The sequence below is a fragment of the Manis javanica genome, chromosome 6 (assembly GCF_040802235.1).
Source record: "Manis javanica isolate MJ-LG chromosome 6, MJ_LKY, whole genome shotgun sequence".
NCBI classification, from domain to species: domain Eukaryota; kingdom Metazoa; phylum Chordata; class Mammalia; order Pholidota; family Manidae; genus Manis; species Manis javanica.
Window position 1 is genome coordinate 28466443 of NC_133161.1, and position 27990 is coordinate 28494432.

Consider the following 27990-nt stretch of genomic DNA (forward strand, 5'->3'; position numbering starts at 1 on the left):
TCCATTTCCCAAAGAACTCGATGTGCTAAGAGAGGGACCAACATCCACAACAATATGAAAGCAGAGGGCCCAGAACATAGCTGCCTTTATAAACAGAAGTGTGAAGACAGGAGAGAGAGGTGGTACTCAAAGGGATGATTCAAAATGGAGCAACTTGTTTTATTTTTTTGTTAGCTCTGTCTCAGTTTTTGCCTCTGTATGTGTTTCCTTCTATCTCACTGCCTGGATTTCAATTTACTTAAGTCCTTCAATTCAAAGAAAAGTCTAGATGAGTGACCTCTTCTGTTTAATTTATTTAGTATACTATCAAGCAAACTACGTATGTCGGAAATGAAAGTAGCATTATGCAAGTGCTTAATAGGTATTTTTTTTAAAGATCATCAACTTTCAACAAGTTGCATAGAGAGGGCACAATACTTCTATTAGTTCTTATAACTAATCCACTTAGGCTAAGTGAAGACTTCTTAGAGTATCTCGTTGTATTACAATTTGCTACACTAATTGTATCTGCTTGGTCAAATTACTTGAGTACTGTGCATCTTGGTGTCCTCAGATGTAGAAAGACAGAACTATGTTCAGTGATCTCATCAGACAATGTCGAATCTGAAATTATTTGATATTAATTACATTCAAACCCATCAGTATCTGAAAAACACATTTCACCCAGGAGCTTTCACCAGCACAAATACCTGAAAGAGCATCTTCACCTTCATCAATAATCTAAAACAATCAAGCCATGAATGCAAATATCAAGAAGACTTCTCCCTCTCTAGATCAAGTCTTTTAATTGATTTTTCCAAGTTGCATAAATATAACAATATAAGACCCTTAGAAATCAGTACCTTGGCAGTGAGGTAAAAATGAATAAAGGAACATCTTAAAACTTTTAGCATAACATGAAACTATTTTATGAACTATAAATTTCCTCTATTGGTGTAAAAATTAAATACAAATTTAGGGCAAAATAAATTAAATAGAGAATGACCTTGTAAGATCACGGTTATGACACCAGATAAAGCATCACCACTTGTTTGTACTTGTGTAAAATTCAATCATAACCAAGTAAGGTATTTATAATTTTTCTATCTATTCACTCAAGAGACTTATTGAACTAGACAGATCAAAATTATCAATTAAAAGTGGAAAGACAAGGGGAACTGAGGATGAACTTGAAAATACTTACAGGAAGACTTCAGTTATGTCTTTGATACCTTAAAATACTCTAAGGTGTCCTTATATCCACTTCATTCCCCCACCCCATCTCTAGACCCCTCCCATGCTAAATTCCCAGCTTTGCCTGATTAATTCCCTGTGTTCTCCCATGAGGCCTTGAGCAAATTGCTTTCAATGTCAACACATGTTGTTCTGTGTCAAAACTTGCTGACTTTCTCGTCTGCTCTCACGATTAGACTGTGGTGTCTTTAGGGCAGAAAATGTACCATTTTATCTTTGGGTGGCCAGTACCTAACACACAGCAGGTATTATTTACTGTTAAATAAATAAATCTAAGTATAACATTACAGAAACCAGAGACTTTGATAAGAGAAACCGTTTACTGAAGCTTCTGGAAAACATCATTTTTCTCCTTAGGACCCCACGTTTATCTCTTGTTTCAATCTCCTGAGAGAGGGAGGATATGCATTTTTCTGGTGACTTGTAATAAAACCTTTGAAAAATAGAAGCTTACAGCTGTTCAAGAGGATTTTTGAGATAAGAAAATTTAATCTAAGAGTTAAAACAGGAGATGAAAGATTAGCAAATATTAGAGTTTTTTCTTTAAAGTATGTTCTTGACTAACAGGGAAACTATAGCAGGATATTGATATTTCAATATCTTGAATTTTGAGTAGTGTTTAATAACATTGTACCTTATCACAGTTTACTAGAATTTCTCTTAATAGCACTGTGTGAGAAAAAAATTTTCATCTTCTCAGATAAAGAATACAGTACTTAAAATCATTTTGCACCAACAACCATATAAAAAGATGCTCAACTTCACTAATCATTAGGGAAGTGCAAATCAAAACCACAAAAAGATACTACCTCATGTCAATGAGGGTGGCTACTATTTTTAAAAAACATAAAATTTTAAGTGGGGGTGGGGATGTGAAGGAATCAGAAGGCCTGGGCACTGTGGGTGGGGATGTCAAGTGGTGCAGTTACTATGCAAAATACATAGAGGTTCCTTGAAAAATTAAAAATAGAATTATCAGTAATTCATCTTCTGGGTAAATAGTCAACAGAATGGAAAACAAGGTCTCGAAGAGATATCTGTACACCCATGTTCATAGTGGCGTTATTCCCAATAGTGAAAAGGTGGAAGCAACTCATGTATCCATTGATGGATGAATGGATAAACAAAATGTAGTATGCACATACAATGGAATATTACTCATCCTTAAACCAGAAGGACATTCTGATACATACTACAGCATGCATGAACTTTGCATGCTACGTGAAACAATCCAGTCACAAAAGACACTGTATGAGTCCACTTACATCAGGTGTCAGAGTAGTCAAATGGATAGAAACTGAAAATAGAATGGTGGCTATCCCTGACTTGGGGGAGGGGGAAATGCAGAGTTGTTGTTTAATAGGTAAATAATTTCAGTTTTGCAAAAAGTTCTGGAGATTGGATACATAACAATGTAAATATATTTAATACTACTGAACTGTACACTTCAAAATGGTTAGGGTGGTAAATTTGTTATTATGCATGTATTAGCACAATTGAAACATTTTAAAAGCAATTTTGCAGTTTTTACAGTCTTACTTCCTCCAACCAGCACATTTAGACACTTGTTAATTTTGTATTGCCAAAGTCCCAAAGAGCACTTCTTCAATGGTTAGAAATTTTGCAAAAGAAACATTTCTCAGCTCCTATAAATAGTGGATGTGATCTCCATTTCTACTCCATCTCCTCTTAGTTACTGTTTTATCCATGAACATTTTGTTCATTTGCTTAGGATGAGATATATCACACAGCAAGCTTGAATGCTGATGGGAATAATCCTAGGGTGAGAAATATCACACCGCAAACTTGAATGCTGATAGGAACAATCCAAAAGAGAGGACAAATCAATGATGGAACACAAAGTCTAGTGAATAACCATTTCAGGTTATGTCAAAGCATAAAAAGAAATATCATATAAGAGCTCAGACTCAATTTTATCTAAGGGAACTCGATTAAATATATGCTATCTAGCATTCTATGTTGTTTGTCCATAATAAAAGGGGAATAAGTATGTACTCAAATCTCTCTATTTTTTACAGTTGGATTTCAAGTCTATTGTTCTTGATACTATTATTCTGCCTTTAACAGATTCAGCTGGGATCTCTCTGTCTGACTCTGAGCTAACCAGTCTCTTCCCTAGCAGAACTCGGAAAATGTATCTGAAGGAATCAGAATACCTCAGAATTTTATCCAAAAGTAATATATTTTACATATGAAAGTTTATCACTCCATAATGGTCAGTAAGAAAAATGTTTATAAATTTAAGTTTTAAAATTTTCAGTTACCATATGGCTCTAACTTTTAAAATATTTTTTCTTCTAAAATGAGTTATGATTACAATTATTGGTTGTATACAATTGGTCAGAACAATAGAAATAGATTACAAACCTTATGAAATAATTTCTAAAATAAAAAAGTAAAATTGTATTGGAAATGCACCCTTAGATGGATATGATTTCTTTTTATTCAGTTAGCTCGTATAGCCATTGAGAGAATATTACTTATCGCTAGCATGCGAAGGGTTTGGCATCAGTATTAGCACTTTTAATGAAAGCACCGAGATAAGTTGTTTGCCTAAATATAGAGATGTGGTTGGAAGAGCTTAGTTATAGCAATGTGACTTAGTTCCTTGAACTCCCTCCAAGGTTTGTGGGGAACAAAAAGCACTTATACATAGTGATTTATCATGAAATACTTAATTTTGTTAAAAACTGAAAACGTGAGCTGGGAAGGATTTGTTATGTAGTGTTACATAGTGTTTGTTATATAATCACTATTATCATTCTTTACTTTCTCTAAACAACACTGTATTTAAATTTGTGTTGAGTTTTTTTTTTGGAGGGGGTATTGCATAACTTTTTTCCTCCAAGAGCAATCATCATCTTCATAGTATTAGGGATACATGAGAGCTAGCTCTTTCTTTTGAAGGGCAGAAAGGTCTATGAAAGGCACGGGGAAAGAAGATTCTCTTGAAACTATCCACGTGCTTGGGAACTCCTTAGAGAGTCTTCATGAGTTCTCAGAGGTACACGACACCCTGCATGAGAATCACACTCTGGATGGGTCTGGCCCAGAGGAACACATTTGCCACACTTCAGAGAGCTGTTGAAGGAGATGAAGTGCTAGTGAGCATTCCGGGCCCTAGGAAGAAGTTTCCTCTGTGTTTGAAAGGGACATGATTTAAAGAAAACATCAGACATTTAAAAACAGAAGTGAAAGAGGAAAAAAGATTTGAGAAATGAAGAAAAAATGACTAAATTACAAACCATGAATTTCATGAAGTACTGATATAAGTTTTCATGAGTGCGCATACTGTATTTGGATATAATTATAATTATATGCTGTATTTAATAATAGTCACTGTCCTTAGCCAAGTTGACACCTTATACCAGACACAGCATTTCTTTATTTATTTGTATTTTTTAACTGAATTATAGTTGACATACAGTATTATATTGGTTTCAAGTATACACAACAGTGATTCAACAGTTATACACATTATGAAATCCTCACCCCCACTAGTGCAGTTACTATTTGTCAACATAGGAAAATATTACAGAAACACTGACTATATTCTCCTTGCTACACTTCCATCTAAGTGACCAACTTACATTACAATTGAGATTTTTATGCCTCTTTATCCCACCTCACCCTAGGAATTTGTCCAAAGGAAACAAAATCTCTGATTTGAAAATATATATCCACCCTTGTGTTTACTGTCACATTATCTACAATAACCAAGATATGAACAACCTAACTGTCCATTAGTAGATGAATGGATAAAGAAGATGTGGTACATATATACAACAGAACATTATTCAGCCATAAAAAGTAAAGAAATCCTGCCATTTGCAACAACATGAATGGACCTAGAGGGTATTAGGCAAAGTAAAATAAGCCAGGCGGAGAAAGCCACTCCGTGTTTCTCATGCACTATTTTATTTATATTCATAGCAATGTTATGAGGTTAATACTCATTATCCACACTTCATAGATGAAGAAACTGAGGGTTCAGAATGCAAGAAACTTGCCTAAGGTTATATAGCCAAGAGGTAACTTATATGACTGTTGAAGCAAGTCTGCTTGGCTGCAAAGCCCAGCATTACCTCTGGCAATGTGACTTTGACTACTCGATTTAGGAATGTGGATAGACCCTGAAATATAGGAGAATGTTTTTGTTTTCACATGGAAAATGGGGTTTAAGCTGTCACAATTCTCAAGCATGTGCCCTTATATCCATACATCTAAAATATCAATTCAACAACCTGAGCATTTATGTAGTTTAATTACTTTTTGGAATAACTGAGAATATTTCTTTGTAATTTAAATCAAATTGCCTGGATCAAGAACAAGTTTTGTGTTAATGTAAATGATTTAAGAACATAAATATTCTCATCATTTGTTTTAGCTCATTGAAAATTAGCTTGCTTTAGGGTAAACCACTGAAAAACTGAATTAATTAGCTGAACCTAAATTAGGATAGTTGTACTCATTTCCTGGAATTAGATCAAAACTCCAGTATTTAAATAAGTTTCTTGCTTCCAGTGACATGAATAATCTTACTCATTTGTACTTCTTAACAATCATAAGCTTTAGGCATACATTAAAGTTGGAAATTCAAAAACTGGATTCTATGTGATTTTTATCAGTTTTATAGTTGAAAATTTAAAATTCTCCCACATGCATTTCAGAGAATTGATCAGAAGCAGGGTACAGAAATACAAAAGGCTGGAATAGCATAAAAATTTAATTATTTGCTTCAAATGGTAGACCCTTGATTGCATTATATTCATCCTTCTCAGAGGACTGGCAGGTTATCTTTATTGCCCCTTCTGGAATCTCTCAGTGGGATATAAAGGAGCAGAGAGATTTAACAGTAAAGAGCAAAGAGTTAAAGTTGTAAACATTTTATGACTGGACTCTGTATGTATATGTCTACTCATTTTCTTTATGTGAATACCATTGTTAAAGCAGGTCGTAACTATTTGTATTAAAGTCAAAAGACAGGTCTTCTTTACATCTCCAATAAAGTGAAGGTCTAGCAGTTTTTTGGAAAAGTTTGCAAAAATGAGTAGAAAATGACCTGGAAATCTGGTAATTTCCAACAAGTAATATTTGTAACAGGGAGTATAAAATTTGCAAACAGGGATGCATTTGGCAAAGAAATACACCTCTCTCATATATCTATAAATACTCTCAAATGAGTAACAAAGTGAAAAGGGAAGATGTTTTCCATTTATGTTCTGGATATCTTATGCAGAATATCTATTTGAGGTCTTACTAAGTTTCATGGTCAATCACAAAAATAATTCATTACAAAAGCAATGGGTTCTGGTTGTACAGTAAAGAAACTGTAGTGTTGAAGTCTGTTGACTCCTTAGTAGATTTATTACAACTCTGCTATTTCCTCATGCCTTTCTCGTTGCAGTTACCTTATTATACTCCTCTCCTACCAGTGTTCAAATACTGCTCATTCTCTTAATGGGATATCTTAAATGAGCATTTAAATATGACACATCATTTAAAAGTGCAAGATTGAGTACTTTAAATATGCTGTTGACCCTTGACAACATGGGGATTAGGGGTGCCAATCGCCCTGGCACTGGACAATCTGTGTATGCCTTTGACTCCTCCAAACTTAATAGCCTTTGATAATGTAGCCATTACTATGTGTGTTTTTGTTATATGTACTAAAAACTGTATTCTTACCACTAAAGAGAGAAAAGAAAATGTCTTTCCAAATTGTCTCAAATCTTTAAAATTTCTTCTAACATATTTATTGAAAAAAATCCATGCACAGTTCAACCCCATGTTGAAGGGTCAACTGTAATGCTGCTTACTTAGTCCAAATCGCTGTGGTCCTGACCAACTTCTGATTTCCCTGCCCCCAACCACTTCCTTTTTCATTGTTGCCAGAATCATCTTTATGAAGCACAGTTCAAATCAGAAAGAAGCCCCCACTATTTATAAAAGGAGTGGTATAAAAAACAGTAGAAGCCCTTTTCTTTTTGTTACAAAGGGACAGACAGCTCTCTCATTTTTATAGAATTCAAAAAGTGATGCATACAATTCTTACACATTTTAATTAAAAAACATTTAAATTAAAAACACACACAGACACACAAAAAATTAAAAATCATTTAAAAACAAATTATATCTTCCTCGGTCAGTCTTACAGCACACAGCCAACGTATTTTATTTGCACTCAGGTGAACTAATTAGAACGGCCAGTTATCTGGCAACCTTACCCGTAATGCATGGTTATAACTGCAATTAGAGTAAGAACATAAAGACACTTGCAAAGAAATCTCAGGGCAGAATCTTCAAGGTATTGTAGTATGCCACCTGAACTCTGAAAGTTGTTACCCCACACCTAATCCACCTGCGATGTTTTAAATCAATTTTCTAGACTGATTCTTTTATAAATATTCAACTTTGCTTTTATAGAAGCAAATCTGGCTCTTTTTGCTCCTACAGTTCAGTGCACGATGATGGAAGCAATACAAACGCTTGCCTCGGGCACTGAGGTTCTGGGTTCAGCAGTCAGCGTGCATTATGGAGGGCACACAGAGCATTGCTTAATACTGCAGGTAGTTAAGTGATAATTAAGAGGGATTTTATTCGCTGGAGATCTGAGTCTTAATCCTAATCACATTTATTGGCTCTGTCATCTCTTCTAAATCATGAATCTTCATTTCTTCATCCATAGAATGGATATAAAGATATTACCTTATCTCCCAGGGTTCTTAAAAATATCAAATGAAACCATATATGAGAGTATATCCAGAAGCATAAAATGACAGTGGGATGATTTTCCATTTTATAGTGCATGAAATTCAAGCTCTTCAGGATCTGGCTCTAACATCTTTTCTGGTTTCCTCCATTCCACAAATCCTTTACCCATTTCCCTTCTTTCTTTCTCCAGGTTACTTCCTACTCCAGGCTATCCTGGGACTCTTCCCTCCCTGAAATGCACACACATTCCAGCAAATAAGGCAGCTTATACTTCTGAGACTATAACCTATGTTTCTACCTGCATGCTTTATGATGTCTTTCCAAGGTAAATGTATACACTTCCTCCTCATTTCTAAAGAAATCCCACCCATTTTTTCCAAGCTCAGCTAAAATACTACTTATTTTGTGAAATCTACCTCACCTTCCCCAGGATGAATAATTCTCTCCTCAGCCATTTACTGTGCTCAGCTTTGTATGGTTTACAAATATGTTCTCTTGCAAAGAACTCACTGGACAGTTCTTTGAAGGCAAGAACAACCTTTCTCTTCTGAGTCCCTCTCCATGTTGCCCAGTGCCTAGGTATCCTTTAAACAATTTTGAAGTAAACTGAGCTGAACTGACTATGGACAATTACTGAAACAGCATTGCTTTTGAGTTGCTTTTGACTCCATGATCAAACACAAAAATCTTAAACATGCAAAAAGACACAGATTACACACATTAATTTATCAACTATTTAATAAAGGGAGATGATACTGTTTGACTGCCTTACTTGATGAAGGAATACAACCATTAGAAGTTTCATTCTCATCGTGTAGGAGTAAAGAAGCCCCTCGATAGGAATGCCCTTCTGCCACTTCTCTTGTTACTTCCTGCCTCTGACTGAAAAACTTTTTTTTGTGTGTGGTTTTATTAGTCACATTTATAGTCCATCCCATGAAACCTGCCCATAATCTGCTCTAATGTGAAAACCTTTCTTTCCATTGGTGTGGCAGTGTGTAAAAACTTGCATCAAATTCTTCCCGCCTCTGTAGGCCCACCTCTTTGATGTGTGACCAGAAGTGGAGTTTATTTCTTCATCCCTTGAACCTTGGCTCAGCCATGCGATGTTCTTTGGTCAGAGGACATTAGCAAATGTGATACAAACTGTTTTTACTTCCTAAGGCTGCTGTAACAAACAACTTCAAACTTGGTGAGTTAAGTCAACAGAAATTAATTCTTTCAGTGTTGGAGGCCAAAAGTCTAAAATCAAGGTGCTGGCAGGGTCACACTCCCTCCTAGGGCTCTAGGGGACAATCCAGTCCTTGCCCCTTCCAGCTTCTGGGGGCTGTGTGCCAAATCTCCCTTTTCCCTTCTCTTATAAGGGCATGTGTCACTGGACTTAGGGCCCACTTGGATAATCCAGGATGACTGCAATTTGAGATCTTTAATTACATCTCCCAAGACACTTTTTCCTAATAAGGTCACATTCACAGGTTCTGGTGATTAGGATATGGACATATCTTTTAAGGAGCAATCGTTCAGCCCACTATACAAACAAAAGCTTGAAAAGAACTTGGACTTTGGGGCATGCTCACTTGCTGCTCTTGGGAACCTTGACGCCGCCACCATATAAAAGAACAGAACGTAGCCTGCAGGATGATGCACAGGCTGAGTCATCCCCATGATCACAGCTGACAGCCAGACAAGAGCCAAACATTTGAGTTATGCCAGGCTAGACCATTTAGCCTCAGCTGAGCCACAGAAATCAGCAGTGCCTGCCCAGCCTACCCACAGAATCATGAGAAATAATAAGTATTTGTTGTTCCAATTCACTAAATTGGTGGGTGGCTTGTTTTGCAGAAGCTACCTAATTCAATTTGCCTTTTTGTTTGTTCAAACTGTCTTCATTTCTTCTCCTTTTGAAATGGAGACTGCATCTGTTAGTGAGAGTGACTAGTTATTCTTCTCTTGTTCTAGAAGTGATAGGAGACTTCTGCTGGAAGTGGCAGAAGGGAGAGGGGGATGGAGTGGAGAAAGGCAGGGAGGAAAAGTGAATGGGGAAAGGAGCACTAAACCCCTAAGGCAGGGACTTTTCTGTGTATTGCCTCGAGCAGGGCAGAGAGCACAGGAGGCCTGGAGCCAAACAAGTGGCTGTGAAGCCCCAACGGGGTTCAGCTGCAGGGAGTTCAGGGGCCCATCCCCCTCTCCTCTTCCTCATTTCACATTTCTCTGTCCACTCCCTTTCATTTGACCCACCTCAGGAAATGGCACCACCACCCAGATAAGGGCTGAAGAACCATCTTTGAGCTGTCTCGGTCTATCCTCTTTCTCAGCTCATCACCAATGATTTCCACCTCCCAAGGTCATCCATTTCTCTCCTTGTTTAGACCATCATCTCCCTACCAGTCCGAGCCGCCAGCCTCCTCACCTGGACATCTCAATAGCCTTGCAATGGATTTCTTTGCCTCAACTCACAATCCTCTTCAATTTGCTCTAGACACAGCAGCAGAGTGGACTTGAAAAGGAAAATCAAATTATGGTACTCCCCTGTTCACTATCTTTCAGTGGTGTTTCTTTGCCCACAGGAAAAAAAATGCAAATTCCTTACTTGGCCTGTAAGTCCTGGGTGACGCCACTTCTGCCTTTCTCTCCTACTCCCTCCCCACCACTCTCCTTTGGTTCCACACAGCACTTTCAGGCTGTTCTGTGAATGTGCAAGGACCCGCCCACCTCAAGACACTGGAATTCTCCATTTGCTGGGAATGTTTCAGCACTAGCTCTTCCGTGGCACTCGGTCTCTCCATGAATTATAGCTCAAATGTAGCCTAGTCAGGGAGCTCTTTCCACCTCTCATAAAATGGCTTTGTACACATCATCCTTATTCACTTCCTTCTTAGCTACATTAAAAATCTAATTATCTGTATTTGTTTAGATGGATAGATACAGGTATTGATATAGATATTCTTTACCTATACTTCACCTACCATTCAATAAAAGGATAAACTCCACAAAAGTGGGGACTATGTCTTGTTTATTACTGTATCACTAGAACCTAACACAATGTCCAGAATATGGGAAGTTCAGTAAATGTTTGCAGAAAGAATGAAAATACTCGATTTAGCTTGCAGACAATCATTCCTATTTTATAGATAAAGTGGGGTACAAGGACTTTTCTATTGCACCTCCACCCCTAGGCACATGCAGGTCATGCTTTGGCATTTTTCTTCTTACTTTTGTAGGTCCAGCACTATACATCCACTGCTAGTGATTTATTTCTCTCTCCTTTAGAGTAAAAGTGTAGTTGGATGTTTGCTTATCATTCAGACTGAAAGGATGTCAGCACCGCCCTATTCATATCTTTAAATCACATTTCTTTCACTTTAACAATAACTCCTTGAAAGCATGAAAATGTAATATATTTTCTTAGCATAATGTTTTTCTTTTGTGACTTCTAAGTTTAGAGTAATCATTTTATTCTCTGTGACCTGAAATTGTACTTGTTATGTAGATGATTTGGGTGATCAGGCACATGGGAAAATTCTCCTACCTTTCATATACATCTGGAATAAAAGTTCTGGTAGAAGTCATTTCAGTAAGGGGCTTTTTTAAACAGGTAGAGGGGGCTGTGTTACCTGGAACTATTTGATTCTAGAGGAGTAAACACCAGGCATACGGAAGCTGGTTTGGGGGGAGCCACACAGCATATGGGTACAGGGATATATATATGTACACACAGAGATACCTGGGATTTCCTCTCCTGTTTGCCGTCCCTTTCTCCAAATTTTAAAGACCTGCTTCATAGAGCTTCTAAGAACTGGCTTCATAAGTATGGCAGTGGAGGTACGGGGATGGGCTGTTATGAGACAAAGAGGATGGAGCAATGGTTTTGGGAATGCTTTGTACAGTAAAGGAAGAAGACAGAATGACTGCTTATATGCTCTAGAGAGATACAACTAACAAATGCCATGAAATCAATTGCTGTAGATGGAGAATGCAGCACCATGTATGTGCACAGAATCCTGAGGAAGAATCCATTTTGTCTGCCCTAGCACACATAAATTAAAGACAAATGTTCAGTTCCATATCACATTATTAGATCCTTTACATAATTCACAGGAATTCGACTTAGCAACCAATTTGAAGTTCAGGCTGAAATCAAATGGAAGTACACACAAGCGAGAATGATAAAAGTAATGCATTCCTAAATGTTAAATCTAAAATGCTAGTGTTAACCTTACAGTATTCTTTACAAACCCTGTGCATTTCAAAATCATCTTAAATAGAAACACAATGTCCAATGACTGACAAATGCTGAAAGCATTCCAGTTTTGTGGTGTAGGCAATTTAAATTGCACTGAAGATTTAGAATTCAGAATCTCTGCTTAGCAATATAGCCTTCCTGCCACATTCATGGATTATCAAATAACATTTTAAAAATGAATGTATGTAAAATTCAATGAAAGAAAAAGGTCAAAGCTTTGCTGTCTAAGCATTTTGCCTTTTTTCCTTTCTCCGTTGGACAGCTCAGGCTATTAGTGCAATACCTAAAAAGACCACGTGGGGGCAATACAGTATTTTGTTTTGCTTGATCTTATAACTACGTAGGCTGCTTCTGTGACAAAAGATTGCTGTTCCTCTCAAACTTAAAACCGTATTTTAATATATGGAAGGGAAAAGGCTGTATTTCATTTTGAACTTACAATGAATAAATCATATAAGACAAATGCACATCAGATTTTTCTCCTGACGGGAGCAAAGTCTGTCTTCTTTTGGCAGAAATAATTGTTTTATCTAGTTGGCCCACCTGGGGATACTTTACATTTAGAATTTGTCAGAGCCTTTGAGATATATCTCAAGGAATAAAGGAAATTGTTAATAGAAATGTTTCAAATGAGAAACATGTAATAGGCTTCAAAATATACTGGTGGAAAATTATTTTGTTTCTACACCTAAAGTAAAAACATAACTATCTGTCTTCTCCACTCAGTACCTATTTTATTATAAACTTAAGCGTTAAGATAATTAATTTTTGGAGACACTACCATGGTCTTCACTATTATTACTTTGTATTCACATGCCACTTTGTATATGGGTTATTTTTATTACTAATTATGCTTTTCTGCATTTTGATGAGTGGAGTGTCCGTTCCAAGTCATTCTCTCCCCCTCTATCTATCGGGCACTACTAGGTTTTATGTCAGGCACCAAACGTTTGATTCTTTTTTAAATAAAAAATAAGCATAACCTCTTCTTTCAAGGATTCTAAATATATGTAGGCAAGTAAATTTTTCTTTGTTTTTCTCTCTTGATTCTTTGCTGACTTTATCTGTTTTTCTCCCAACATATTTTCCAGTCCTCAGAATATATTTACTATTATCACAGAATGGAAAACTCAGGTGAGTCTCGTTGAAGTCCAGGAATCAAGATTTATAAAATTAAATTCAGTAGATCTCTAGATGCCTGCACAGAAGGAGAAAAATTCAGGAAGCTTGCAGGGAGTTTTGCCTTAGTTCAAGGGTCCATTACCCAAAGCTCCATCTTAACTCTTTATTGTATGGAGAGGAGTGAAGGAAAGGATTACAGCTGCTCTCTGAACGTCTTTCAGGCTTACCTAGCTCATGCATGGAAGAAACTATGAGAAACTAAAAACTTAAGATGGTGCCGTTCCCTGTAGATGCTTTAAGTATTTGAAACATTGTGCTTATATTAGTCTTCTTTTCCCAACATCCAAAATACCCTCAAAGCATTCCCCATTTTCATTTTCAAGCAATCTGAAGAAATTCACTTACCTCTCCTGATTTCACACTGAAATCCCCGAATATTAGCTAACCTCCATTTTCCCAGATATATAATTAATACTTGCCTATACGTTTTCTAGTATTAAAGGAAATAATAATTAATGAATTTATTCATGATTGTTGTTTTACCTTTTAGTGTCACTGTAACACACTTTATATAATGTTTATACACATATAATATATGCAATGTATACACATCAGTTAATTATACTTGCATATTTTTATTGGTTCACTACATTAGTTTCAGAAGAGGTATATTTCAATTAACAAAGATGTTATAGGGAAATTAACCATATTTATCTTTTGCTGCAGAACCTCTTCTTAAATCACATTTTCCCCAAGTGAAAGTTTTTTATATGTTACAGTCAGTAAAGGTACCTTGGATAAAAATGAACATTTTTTTAAAGTGCCTGCCATATGTTTGAATGACCATTTTTTATCAAATAAACATGACCATGATTAATGAATAAATTTCTATCTATTAGGCTAATAATCTGGTTGCAGTATTAAGAATGAATGAATGCACAAAACTACCTGACAAGCCTTTTATGGAACAAAGTTGGGACTGAATGAAATTTTTCTTTTTTTAAATTTTATTTATTTATTTTATTAAGGTATTATTGATAAACACTCTTATGAAGGTTTCACATGAAAAAACAATGTGGTTACTACATTCACCCCTGTTATCCTGTCCCCTCCATACCCCATTGCAGTCACTGCCCATCAGTGTAGTAAGATGCCACAGAGTCACTATTTGCCTTCTTTGTGCTACACTATCTTCCCCTTGATCCCCCCCTACACCATGTGTGCCAATCATACTATCCCTGAATCCCCTTCTCCCTGCCTCCCACCCACCCTCCTCTGCCCCTCCCATTTGGTCACCACTAGTCCCTTCTTGGAGTCTCTGAGTCTGAATGAAACTTTTCAAAACAAGAGACAAAGTTGCCATCGACAGCTCTTTGAAATCTTGTGCAGTTGCAAAACAATCATTCTTTTTCTAGAGCAAATACATACCATATCTGAAATAACTTTTAACACCATTGTTGCCTGATTACATAAGTGTTATTTTGCAATTATTATTTTAGTTTTTATTGTGTCAGCTTTAGTCACAATGTTTATTTATTTAACTTTATGCTGGTTATCTATATTTTCTATTTATATGAAATCATACTTGAAAATGAACACTGGGTACAATTTTTAAATTTAATCCAAGCAAGAGTAGATTAAGTAATATATCAACTCATTTTACCAACTCCCAGGAGCAGGCTTTTATTCACATTCTTTCTGCAGCTGACATAAATCTCTCAGACCTGAGAAGGGCCAGATGCTCAGTGAAAGTCTTTCACGAGGTCAGTGCCACTGTCTGCCGTTTTGGATGTAAAAATGATGATCAGGAAAAGAATACTTCCTAAGGTTGAAAAACCATACTGTATCTTTATTCCTACTTGCAAAGACATTATTCATTTTTACCCTAGGAATATATGAGCTATCTCACCCAACATTACGAAAGGCACTGCATAAATATGGACGACAAACGCAGCTAACTTCATCCTCGCCACTGTGTCATGTTTCCAAACCTGAATAAGAGATATATGCATTCTTTAAAAGGGGTCCTTGCAAATAATAATATGCCCCTCTTTGCCAAGGTTCATTCTCTCCTGCGTGCACATCTGCTAATCGCAAGGATGTGAAAGGGAACTGCAGGCCCTGGAAATGGAAGAATGGTCCCCCAAAGGCCAATGCAGTGGTGGTAGAAAGCAGGTGATTTAGAGCCACACACTGGGCAGGAGCTTGCTTTAACTTAGGTTTCTACTGGAGATGATTCTCACAGACACTGACTGGAGAAAAATCTGCAATGTCTCATGTTTTCCCCTTTCAAAGTGGCCCTGTTCAAAAATTCAGTTTATGACACCTGTCTACTGCATTTACTAAGCCACTGGAAGATCATCACAAAATACAGGGACTGAACTAGAGGTGAGGGATTAAATAGACTGGGGCAATTTCTTCCACAGTTAAAAATTTGTAAATGACAATGTAACTCAGCTTATCCTGGGGATCATTTCATAATGTATAAAAATATAGAATCACTATGTTGTATACCTGAGTGTAATAGGATATTGTATGTCAATTATACTTCACTAAAAAAGAGCATATCATCTACAAATACAATTTTACTTTGTCCAAAAGAAATGATTTTTAAGTGATCTTTGATTGAATTCAATCAAAGACACATTTATCGAGAGCTGATTACATTCAGCGAATCGTCTTAACAACATTTTTGAATACTGGATATCAGGAAATGAACATCTTTAAACGAGGGGTAGCTGATCAATGAATTGACTTAAGTAATGTCTCAACTAGACAAAATAAGGCTTTTGACAGGTCTTCCTGCCAGAAGTCACAAATCATCCCAGCAATCCATTTCACTCGGAGCAGTCTGCTATGGTCATAGTTATAAGAATCTCTAGACATCATAAAAAAGTTACAGATATGAGAGTTTCCTCTCTGCTGGATAGTTTTACAATGAAGGGATAACTTGACACTTTTACTCTAAGAACCAAACTTAAATTTATGACATTTCTTGCAGCTATCTATATGATCTGTGTATGAAGACAACCATGGATGCACTTGATCAAAAGTTATAGTTAGAATGGTTGTGGAAGAGTTCTATTCTTTAAGTCAGAGATATAACCAGAGTGTTTCATAATTGAATTGAGAGCTTTTTAGGGGAAGAAATTTTTACTAAACTGTCGCTTAAAAGTGGATTATATTCACCAAGAAAATGACATTGCTTTTACAGCAGCAAAAATGGTTGTCCTAAAATCAGATTAAATAGTAAAGTGAATGTTGCTTTTGCTATTAATTTTCTTTCCCTTTTTCCAACTTCCTTCCCCTTTTAAATTTGTCTTTCCTTTGGAAATATCTAATGCTTAAACTTAAATTATCTGCATGGTATATAAGGGAATTTTAGAAAAAGTTAAGTTTACAAAGCTTCTACTTTTCATTATTTCTCAAATTTGCATTTCTTGATATTTTTCCACTCTTTCCAAAGCTTTAGCAGATATAGTATCTCAGCAGCAGGCCTAATTGGAAATAAATGAGCTCATATTTATATCTGTTATTACATTCATACCTCCTTTAGCTGCCAGAATATTATATAAATGGCCACTGATAACCAGTTTAGTGGGCTTGCCTCACTGCACAGTGCATAAATCATTACTGATTTAACTAAGTAATTTAGCCTTTGAATTCAGGACTCACAGACACACACACACATATTAACGTTTTAAGAAATTTAAGAACAGCGTTTAATAAAACTTTGATGTCACATGGTTAGTCTTTAAAGTGGGTTTTGATTTTATCCTTCTTTCCACATTAGCATTGAGAACTGTTTGTGTGTATTTTTTTACATCTAAAAATACCAGGAGGAAGCAGTATTTTGGAGGATGGTCAAGTGCTTTAACAGATAAGTATAATCTATTTGTTTCAGCTGAAGCAATAAGTTCTGCACTTGAAGGGTAAATAAATATTCCCTTGTTTTCTCAAATCTATCTGTAGCATCAAATTTAACTCTGACCTCATAAGGAAATAATCTCTCTCTGGCACATTAACCCAGGAAGCTGCACTACCTCCCTTTAAGAGTAGATAATGGTATTGCCCAGAATAATCAGGCAAGATCTTGACAAGACACACCCCGTGGTGAGGACAAATATGGCAAGAACTGCATGCTTCCTGCACTCCAGCCGCAGCTTACATCTGCCCCACAGACGCGACAAACATACGAGTAAGAAACAAAATGGTGAATACAGCATAGAAATCTAAAGAGAAGCAAATCACAAAGAGCTTTCTTTTCTTATGACTTATCTTAGGAAATACAAAAACGATCACAAAAAAAGTGTATCATTTCTACTGGGGTCGGGGAAGTGGGGCTTCAATAAAGAAAAAAAACTTTACAAAATTACTTGGAATATCTAGGAGCTTCAGTTTCCTGTCAAGATAAGGAGCTCGTGTAGATGAAATGAGATCCAGGCATGAATTTAACATAAGAACAAACAATGAAACCCTGTGTGAAAGGGATTCTGAAAGTTGTTTTGCACTGGTCTGACCAGTGGCTTCGGACAGGGATGGCTGGAGTTTGGGGTGGGAGGTTACCAAAGACTTCTTTGAGAGGATAGGCTGAAGAAAAATATTTTTGTTTTCCTCCTAACTCTCCTCTGTGACCCCCTAGGACAATCACTGCCTGCTCCTTCCCTGCTGAGGATGTGAAGTCTACCCCAGGATTCCAGTTGTCAGTTCCTGGGGCTATTGTCCTGCTCAGGGGAGGAGTTGAGGAGATGTGTGAGATTCTGTCCCATTTGGTGTTCACTCCTGTACCCCACTCTCTCTCTGATTCCAAATTTAATGGAATTCAATGGACATAAGTGCCAACTCCTAGGGCTTTTCTTCCTAAGAGTTTTGGGGGTGAAATTCTGACCAGAGAAATCTCCTGCTATAGTGGCAGCAGAGGGAGGTGACCAAAAGTGGTTTATGGGACCTGGAACTCATCCTTTCCACTCTTCTTGGCTTCCCTTGTAGGACTGACCTTCCCCAAATACTACACCAGCTGGAATAAATGGTGCATCTGCAGGAGAGCTTAGGTTCAAAGGACAAAATAGGGGACACATGAAAAAACAGCTTCTCAAAAGTAACGCAGTAACATATATCATGTTATTCAAACTAATGGACTAGGGGCACTGTGGTGCAATGGATACTGTGCTGGACTTCTAAAACTAATGGACTAGGAATTTTAAATAAGCATGATTAATATATTCATGAACATAATGGAAGACAGTAGAAAAATGAAATGTGAAAAAGGGATCATTAAAAAGTACCAAGAGGAAATACAGTAAGAAGTCAATAGATGTAAGTAAAACTGTGGGAATTGGCAAATGAAACAAGGGATCAAAATCTGGATAACAGGAGAAAGAAAGAAAAAAGAGGGAGCAAAAATATTTCAAGAAATAATGAAAACATATTTTCCATAATTAGAGTAAAGACTTCAGGCCCAAATTGGAAACATTCATATAAGACAAGGAACAAATCCAGTAGAATGTTATAAATAGGGGAACTAAAGGTGAAAGATTCCTTGATAAAGTTTATTGTTTTAGTTTTTGTTTTGAGGGAAAAAAAGACCATAAAAGGAAAAAAAATATGACTATTCAACCAGAACTAAAAATCTATGTTCTGATGACAGAATTGGGGAAGTGATACAGCAAGCAAAGGATAATTGTCTTGATGGGCAGACCAGGAGCACAGAGATATTGAAAAGTTTAAGAAATTAAAGGAGACAAATGTGAGTGTATGTCTTAAAGTGAAGGGTTCCTACTCTGTATCATATATATTTAGAACGTACTACTTTAAAAGTTACCGAAGAAAAGTTGAGCTTTACAGGGAGAAACAGGAAAGATATTTAAGAAGAAACAAAAGATGAATATCAAAAATAAATAAGTCCTAACACAATCACAATCCGTGCAACTCAGTTAAAAAATCATAAACTAAAAGACGGAGATTGTCAGATTGCATCAAAACAATTCCAAATCAATACTGCCTACAAAAAAGTAATTTACTACAAAGACATGTAGAGAGTGTTAAAAATATATAAATATACATATTTTCCTATAAATAGATAGGAAAATAAAAATACAAACCAAAAGAAAGTTCATAGCAATCTTAATGTCTAAGAAAATAAAATGAACACAATAGTATCCTAAGATGAAGGAAAGATATTATATACTGGCTAAAAGAACTATGGAAAAAGAACATACAGCCATCATAAATAAATAGGTAACTAACAAAGTAGCTTCAAAATATTCAACCAACAGAATGGCAGGGAGAAAAAGGCATTTGGAGAATTTGGAGATTTTAATACATTCTATTTAGCAGCTGCTAGATTAAGCAAAAAAAAAAAAGAGCCAAGTATCTGTAAAACACAATTAATAAGTTTGAATCTTTAAGTATATATAGAATTCTACACCCACATGCAGTTTTTCTTTTAAAGCACCTATGGAAGATACTCTTTCAATATAAATGTTAGTCAATAAAAGGAAGACTCAAGAAATTCCAAGATAGCAGTAGCATACAGAATATATTCTCTGATAATAATGCAATAAATTAGATATTCATAACAAAAGGATAGCTTGAAAATAATCCTATCTTTAGAAACAAAATAATATATATTATTAAATATCTTGATTAAATAAGGCGATCATAAAGATTATTAAGAAATACTTAGAACAAAATAGTTGAAAATTATGGGATATGACTAAAGGAGTATATGGAAGGTATTATAGCATTAGCCACTTTTGCTAGGAAACAAAAAATATTAAGTATAAAGGAGGCAAGCATTAGAATGAAGATGCTAGAAAGAAGAACAAGAGAGCAATCAAACAAAACACTAGAAGCCAGGAAATGACAAAAATAAGAGGAGAAATTTGCAAAATTGGGAACATCTCCAAAATAAAGGGAAAGATTAACAAAGTAAAAACTACTTTAAAGAGATTAACCAACTATACAGACCTCTGGCAATTCTAATCAAGATATAAATAGAATATATATATATATATATACAAATTATAAAATGAAAAAATGAAATAGTTATGGATACAACAGGTATAAAAATCAAAGCATTATAATCAGCTATACACTGATTTGAAAGAATTTGAAAATGTAGATGAAACTGATAAATTTCTAAAAAAAAATACAAAATGCCAAATTGTACAAGAAGAAATTGAGAACTTAGAATCAACCAAAATGCTCTGAACAAACTGAAGTGTCAATAGTATTTCAAAACCTTCCAAATCTATTTTCTTGAGAGACTTGTACCAAATTCTTGAGGGCCAGTTAATTCCTATCTTATATAAAACTGAAAAAGAGTGAAATTTATCCAGCTCTATTTTATGAAGCTACTATAATCTCAACTATAAAAACCAGATAAAGGAAATATAAGAAAATATAATTATTGGTCTATATCATTTATGAACATAGACATAAAAATCGTAACTAAACAAATCCAATAAAGATCTGAAAAATAGCCCCAAATAATCAGTTATGTTTCATCTCAGTCATGCAAGGAGGTTTTATTAAAAGTAAACCTAGTAATGTAATGAATCACAAAAATAAACCTGAAGTGGTAAAAAAAAATCATATATAATTACATTAATCAATAAAGAAAAAGCATCTGTGAAGTTCACAATCTTTTTATGATGAAGACTCCCAGCAAATTAAAATTAAAAGGGAACTTCTTTGATTTAGTTAAGTTTATAAACCCATGCCTCTTAGATTTCTCTCCAAAAAAGTTTATAAATGAAATCATACAATGTCTGGCATTTATTTCAGAAGAAATTAGTGTCTGGGAAGGGGAGTGGAGATAGAGCAGATGAAACAAGATTACCCACATACTGTAATAGTTGTTAAGACAATTATGGATACACTGTGGTCAGTTATATTATTTTTATTACTTTGGGAGAGTGTAAAGATTAAATACCAAAAACCTACTGCAAGCATCTTACTTAATGGAGAAACTTGAGATGTGTTCCCTTCAAGAACACTTACTATTACTTCTTTTAAAGATAGTACTGGGGGTTCTGGCCAACATTATTTAGTAAAGGGAAAAAAGAAAGAAAGAAGGAAAGAAGATATACAAGAATTAAAATGGAAGACATTAACAGGACTTTATTTGTAGATAAAATGATCATCTACCTAGAAATACCAGTAGTATTAAAGGTAAAATTATTGCAACAAGTTTACCAAATACAAGTTCAATTTCAAAAGTAGTATTTCTCTATTCTAGTAATAAGCAACTAAATAAAACAATTTTAAAAACAGTATCAATAAACACTCAAAAGAATCTAAAAATAAACAAGAACGTATAAAATCTCTGTGGAGAAAAAATTTAAACTATTAAAGGACAAAATGATCTGAATAAATGGAAAAACTTAAATATTATGAATAGTGAATTCTTCAAAAATTAAACTATAAATTCAATGAAACTATATATTGAAATTCCAGTAGGATTTAAAAAATATATTTGATATTTAAAATGTTCATGAGGAAATAAATGTCTAAACATAGTTAATTCAATCTTGAAAAAGTAGAGAAGAGGAACCTCCCTTGCCAGGTGTTCTAAGGCATATACTGCCAAAATAATCAAACAAGTAGGCCGACTGGAATAGTATAGAGATCTCAGAGACAGTTCCTTATTCATATGGGAACTTACACAATAAAGGTTATGTCACATGTCGGATTATTGAGAAATGATGCATTTGTAGCCCATGAGAATTGGTACATGGATCGAAGGTGAACTCTAGTTGAACTAAATATTTTTATGCCCAGGAAAAATGATAACAGTAATAGAATAAAATGAAGAAGCACAACGTTGTGACTTAGAGATAAGAAGTGATTTCTGGAAGTAAATCTCCTCTGCAGGAACCATAAGGAAAAAGTTATTTGACTAATCAGTTGAATAATTTTCATCAACAAAGGACACTATAGATGAAGTTAACAAATAGATGACAAACTGAGCTATGTTCAAGAGTGAGATATCACTTTCATCTGTTACAAGCTAGAAAAGGTCAAATGTGGGCCAAATGGTAGGGATATGGAAAGACTAACAATGGCAAAAATCTTACATGGGCAGTTTGGAAAGTGAACTGGCATTATTTAATTCTATCAAATGAACCCCTATCTATGACCCAGCAATGCCAGTGCTGGGTATATATTCTCCAAAAAATCATATGCAGGTTCATAAAGAGGGATTTTGTACATTTGAAGCACTGTTTGGTTTAGCCAAATGTTGGAACAATCAATACGTGTATTGCTGGAGGAGTGGATAGGTAAACTATTATGGAATACACATCACAGAATACTATAAATCAGTGAAAAGTATCACAAAAGAAGTACAAATAGCAATGTGGATGGTTCCTTCCTAAAAATATATAGTGCTGAATATAAAATAATCAGAAGAAAAAATCTCTAGTACAATACACTGAAAATGCATACACACATAACAAGACAAAAATGCACATTTTAGAATATAAACATAAATATACACATTCAATCATTATAAGAGGACATTTTGAGGGAAAGGGAATTTGAGTGGGAAATGGGGATAAAATGGAGTACACAGATGCAGGGGTCTTGCCGAGACTGCAATTGCTAGTTCCACGAGAATGGGGATTTTGGTCTGTGCTCAATAAATATTTGTTGAATGCATGAATGTGACATGCGTTGAGAAAGATGATTCTTTTATATCTCTATACCTGAGTTCCAAATATTAGGTTGAGTCACATGAAATTGCAAACTTTTTTTGTGGGTCAAAAGTGGCCCAAATATCAGCAATTTCATATAATTCAAACTCACAGGGAAAATTTAGGAATAATTAAAGGTATTTAGAGAAATAGTAGGCAGCCACTCTAAAGATTTGTTAGAGATAACATGAAAGAAACCAAATTAGATTCTACTTTTTCATGATTAATTAAAACCACATGTATTGATGTAGTTGAGATAGGACAACTGCCCTTAAAACCTAAGGAAATCCTTAGCAAGTCTTAGTATTATTAACTGTAAGCTGCACAGTAGATCTCTAGGACAAATTCATCTTGCATAAATGAAACTTTGTACCCTTTGGCCAACACCTTCCCATCCCATCCCTCACCCCCACCCCCTGGTAACTACCATACTGGTCTCTGCTTCTGTGAGTTTGACTGTTTTGGATCCTCATGTAAGTGGGATCATGTAGACTTTGTTCTTTGGAGGAATTTTCAATTTTATAGAAAGAATTGTTCAGAGGACACATAAGAGAAAATGGAAATTGAAAGGATGCACAAGTGTCTTAGCTAGAACTTTTTTTTTTCAACTGAGTAAACCTGAGTTTACCTTTCATTCCTAAACTTTTTGGAGATGTTATTAAGTTCTTCCCTGAAAGTTTCTCATCATTCTTCCTGCTGTGTCTTACTCTATTAGGTATACCTGACAGCTCTGTTTTTCACTCAGTAAATAATTCCATATTGACTGCTGTAATGAAATAGGCATTTTGTTTCCTAAGAATGAAGCAAAAAGTATAAGGGTAAAATTTTATTTTCATTTGTTGCATCAACTGTATTTTTCTTGAATAAGCGGAAAGTCAAGAAAAACACAATACAGCTGAGAACTACTTTTCTAATAGGTCAAAGAATTGAACTAGAATGATGAATTGAGGGGAAAAAAGATGTAGCATTTGTGATCCCCAGTGACTTAAGCTGTTTCCAGTTCATTTTTTGAACCTGCACCTATTAAATGAAAATCTCCGCTTGCAGCAATAAAATGATGCAATTTTTGTTCAATGGGATTTGATTTCATAAAGGTCAGGGAAAGACAGCCCAACTTACTTCACTGATCTTCAATGTACTTTGTGTGAAATAGCTTCAAAGGAAATTTTACCTTGACAGTGAAGCGTTTTTTCTTTGGTGGATCCCAAACCGAGCCAGTTGAATGAATGAATGCATGCAAAGGCATGAAGGATGTCACCAAAACATATGCTTTAAGAATCACAGATAGATCTTTAGCTCTAAAGATTGTTTCATGTGGAGCAAGGATGGCCGTTTGATTCCTAAAAAATGAAACAACACAGTTAATGCTCCATAATTTGGAGTGTGTAATTTGTAAATTACCTCAAAGCTTGGTACACTCCTCTATCCTCTAGCCTTCAGTGGGTGGGTTTCCTTAAGCAATTTCACTGCGTATTAGCATCACTACTGGGAGATACACAGTTACACAGATAAGGGTTCAAATTGATAAGAATTCTCCACTGTGGCAGATTTAACAAAAACATTCTTTAAAAGAAAGAAAGGTAGGAAACTAGTACCTAAAGTAAGGTTTGAAGATTTAAAAAATTTAAATTAGTCACATATGGTACAATTGCAACAAAAGTGATAAAAGGACAGCAGTGAAACACCTGGAATCTTCCAGTTCTGCCCTGCCTCCCTTTGCTCTATCTTTCCCTCTGCAAGAAAAGATACTAAGTTTCTTAATAGTGGCCAGGTCACCAAAAATATGCCAAAATACTTGTCCCACTAGTTTGATTCTACCTAATAACTCTCACCAATAATTAAGAGTTAATTTAAGGGAGGAAGTATTAGGAAAACACTTTAGTCTGCAAAGGAAAAATAACGGCAGTTTGTTTTGTGAGGAAATGAAAATGAAATACATTTTCATTGTAAATGATAATGAATTATATTTTAATTATAAATGATACCAAAATGTATAACTATTTGCTTTCCTGCACAGTGTTTCCACATTTCACATAGCTAAGTTCAAATAGTGAAAAGACTATTATGCTATTTCAATATTGAAGCCTGGTAACAGAAAACACATGTGGTTCTTCAATAAATACTATTAACTCTGGAAATACTACCTAATAACTATAAATAAGATGAATCAAATTATTTGTTTCTTAGATACGATAATGAAAATCTCTTAATTTTTCACTGTAATTTGTCTATATTACAAAATCATTTCTGTGAAGGTAACTTGAATAACTTGGTACCTGGCAGTTGCTTTCTTAGATCCTGGGGCCCATAAAAAAAATAACACGGAAAAAAAATCATTCAGCCATATTCATAGACTAAGGCAATGTCATCCGAGTATAAAAATGGAAGTTAGAATTTTATAGTTTCACATTGTCAAGGTTTTAAATTCGATTTCCATTAATGTGACCTCCTGGGTAAGAATCCTGTTTACCCAGATGCCTATTCTATGGTAGGAAAGGTTTGAACAAGTCTCAAAGAAATCCATGATAGCATTCTTTATTATGAAAGATAGCCAACAATTTATGTAACAGAACTTAATCATTCAAACATGTAAAACCGCCAAATCTGCTCAGTGCTTTTCTCTTGTTTGCTGCCTCCTAACATGCATGCTGGATATAACAATTCAAAATGATTAGCTTACAGCTGTTCTTGCCTCCACTGCCTTGGTTTCCACGTACGCGGCTTCATTGTTTTTAAAAGGTGTCTCGAAGTACTCAGCTTTAATTGCGTGCTCTGATCCAGACACACAGATGGGCTCACTGGAAGTCGTAAGTCTGGAAAGATGCAAAAGAGCAAAAGACAGTCATTCTACTGTTTCCTTTTGGAATTGCTTTCAAAATAGGGTCTGCTGTGTTAAACTACAAGGTCCACCGGAAATAGGCAACAAATTTTCTCCCCACTCTGAACCAAAGTTAGATCCGTTCAGTATGAAAGCATGTTAAGAGAGGTCTTTGTTTTGTGGTATGTTCTCTTACCACAGACTAGGAAAATAATTGTAGTAACCTTTCAAATTTTCTTGCTCAGAAAGGGAGGTCCAGATGATGTCTCCAACTACCCTCCACCAAACGGATCTATCTACAAGGCCAGAGATGCACTCTCAGTACAGGGAAGGTGGCTGCAGGAGCTGACTTGTTTGCAGTGAGAGTATCACATAGATAGCTTGAGTTGGTACCCTGACAGTACGGTCCCTCACACGCTAGGGTCTGTCATGCTTCATCACCTTGGTGACATCAATAACAGTGTTTTATTGTTTTGTAAAATAATATTTACTGGGCTTTTGAAGTACATAAAAATAAAGACCAACTAATGACTTACTCAAGAACGCTCACTTGATTTTTTTTTTTGAAAAACATAGGTATGTACATAATTAGAAAAATCAATTGTACAGAAAGCTCTCAAATGAAAAAGAAAAAGCAGCTGGCTATCCACACCCATTTAGGGCTTCTCCCCACCAAAGCCAAAGCTTACATATTCACTTTTGAAGTCTAGAAAGCACACAGTGGGTAAGATCCATATGACTTTTTAGTACGTAAGTTGACAGAGAAATCAGTATATCTACATCAACCTACACACAGGCATACCTCGGAGAAACTGCAGCTTTATTCCAGACCACCACAATACAGCAAATGTTGCAATAAAGCTAATCAAATGGATTTTTTTGGTTTCCCACTGCACATAAAAGTTATGTTTACACTATAGTGGAGTCTATTAAGTATGTGATGGCACTGTGCCTAAAAAAATGTAGATATCTTAATTTCAAAATATATTATTGTTAAAAAACGCTACCATCGTTTGAGCTTTTGGCGAGTTGTAACCACTGATCACAGATCACTGCAGCAAATACAACAATCGTGAAACAGTTTGAAATTTCCTGAGAATTACCAGATGTGACACAGTGCCATGAAGTGAGCAAATGCTGTTGGAAAGTGGCACAAACAGACTTTTGCTCCATGTGGGGTTGGCACAGACCTTCAGTTTATAAAAAATGCAGTGTCTGCTAAGTGCAGTATGAAGTGTGCCTACATGTAGGTATTACTGTTTTTCTATTGATCCTAAAGAGACATTACAGTAGTCCTCCTTCATCTGTAGTTTCACTTTCCAGTTTCAGTTACCTGAGGTCCACCAAGGTCCTGGAGCATGATGAAGGTCAATAGTTGCCTAAGGCTATGTTGCAATGTCTACATCATTCACCTCACTTCACCTCATTATGTAGGCATTTTATACTCTCACATCACGAGAAGGGTGAATAGAGTACACTAATATATTTTGAGAGAGTTAGAGAGATCACATTCACATAACTTTTATTAGAATATATTGTTATAATTGTTCTATTTTATTATTGTTAATTTCTTACTGTGCCTGACTGATAAATTAATCATAGGTATATGTATGAATAGGAAAAGACATGGTTTATATAGGGTTTCAGGCATCCACTCTAGGCCTTAGAACACATGCCCTGTGGATAAGGAGAGACCCCTGTAAGATGGTTTATGTGTGGCTTATATATATATATATATATAGCTATCGAACCTCCTGGAGTCCTTTCCATATTAGCATATACTACAGAATTACCTTATACTTCTTAACGGCTTAAGGTGTTCCATTAAATCAATATATATTTAATTTAGCCATTCTTTTACTTTGTGTATTGAGATTATTTTTGTAATGTTTGTCTTTTGTGATTTCAAAAATACTGCAATGAATGCTCTCATATGTATACTTTTATAAGTTTATCTAGGGGAAGATTCTAATCTATATGTGTAACTGCCTGGTCAATGAGTAAATGCATTATAAATTTGATAGACATACTGAATTGCCTTCCACAAAGATTGCCCCAATTTCCATTCTCTCCAACAGCATATGAGAGTGGTTGTTTCCTTACTGCCAAAGTCACAGAGCTTTATTTTTAAATTATACAAT

General features: G+C 35.4%; 1 protein-coding gene across 14 annotated transcripts in view; it reads right to left on the reverse strand.

Moving 5' to 3' along the window:
• The window catches only part of CPED1 (cadherin like and PC-esterase domain containing 1), a 252263-nt gene that overhangs the window by 138450 nt on the left and 85823 nt on the right, over nt 1-27990 (reverse strand). For all 14 annotated transcript variants that reach the window (XR_012132159.1, XM_073238530.1, XM_073238537.1 and 11 more), the window contains 2 exons: nt 25712-25844; nt 24203-24371 (listed from right to left, as the gene is read on the reverse strand). Coding sequence is in view for 13 of the 14 variants with exons in the window: in XM_073238530.1 (XP_073094631.1) it covers nt 24203-24371; nt 25712-25844 (302 nt within the window). In the remaining variant the exon portion in view is untranslated. The remainder of the gene's footprint in view (nt 1-24202; nt 24372-25711; nt 25845-27990) is intronic.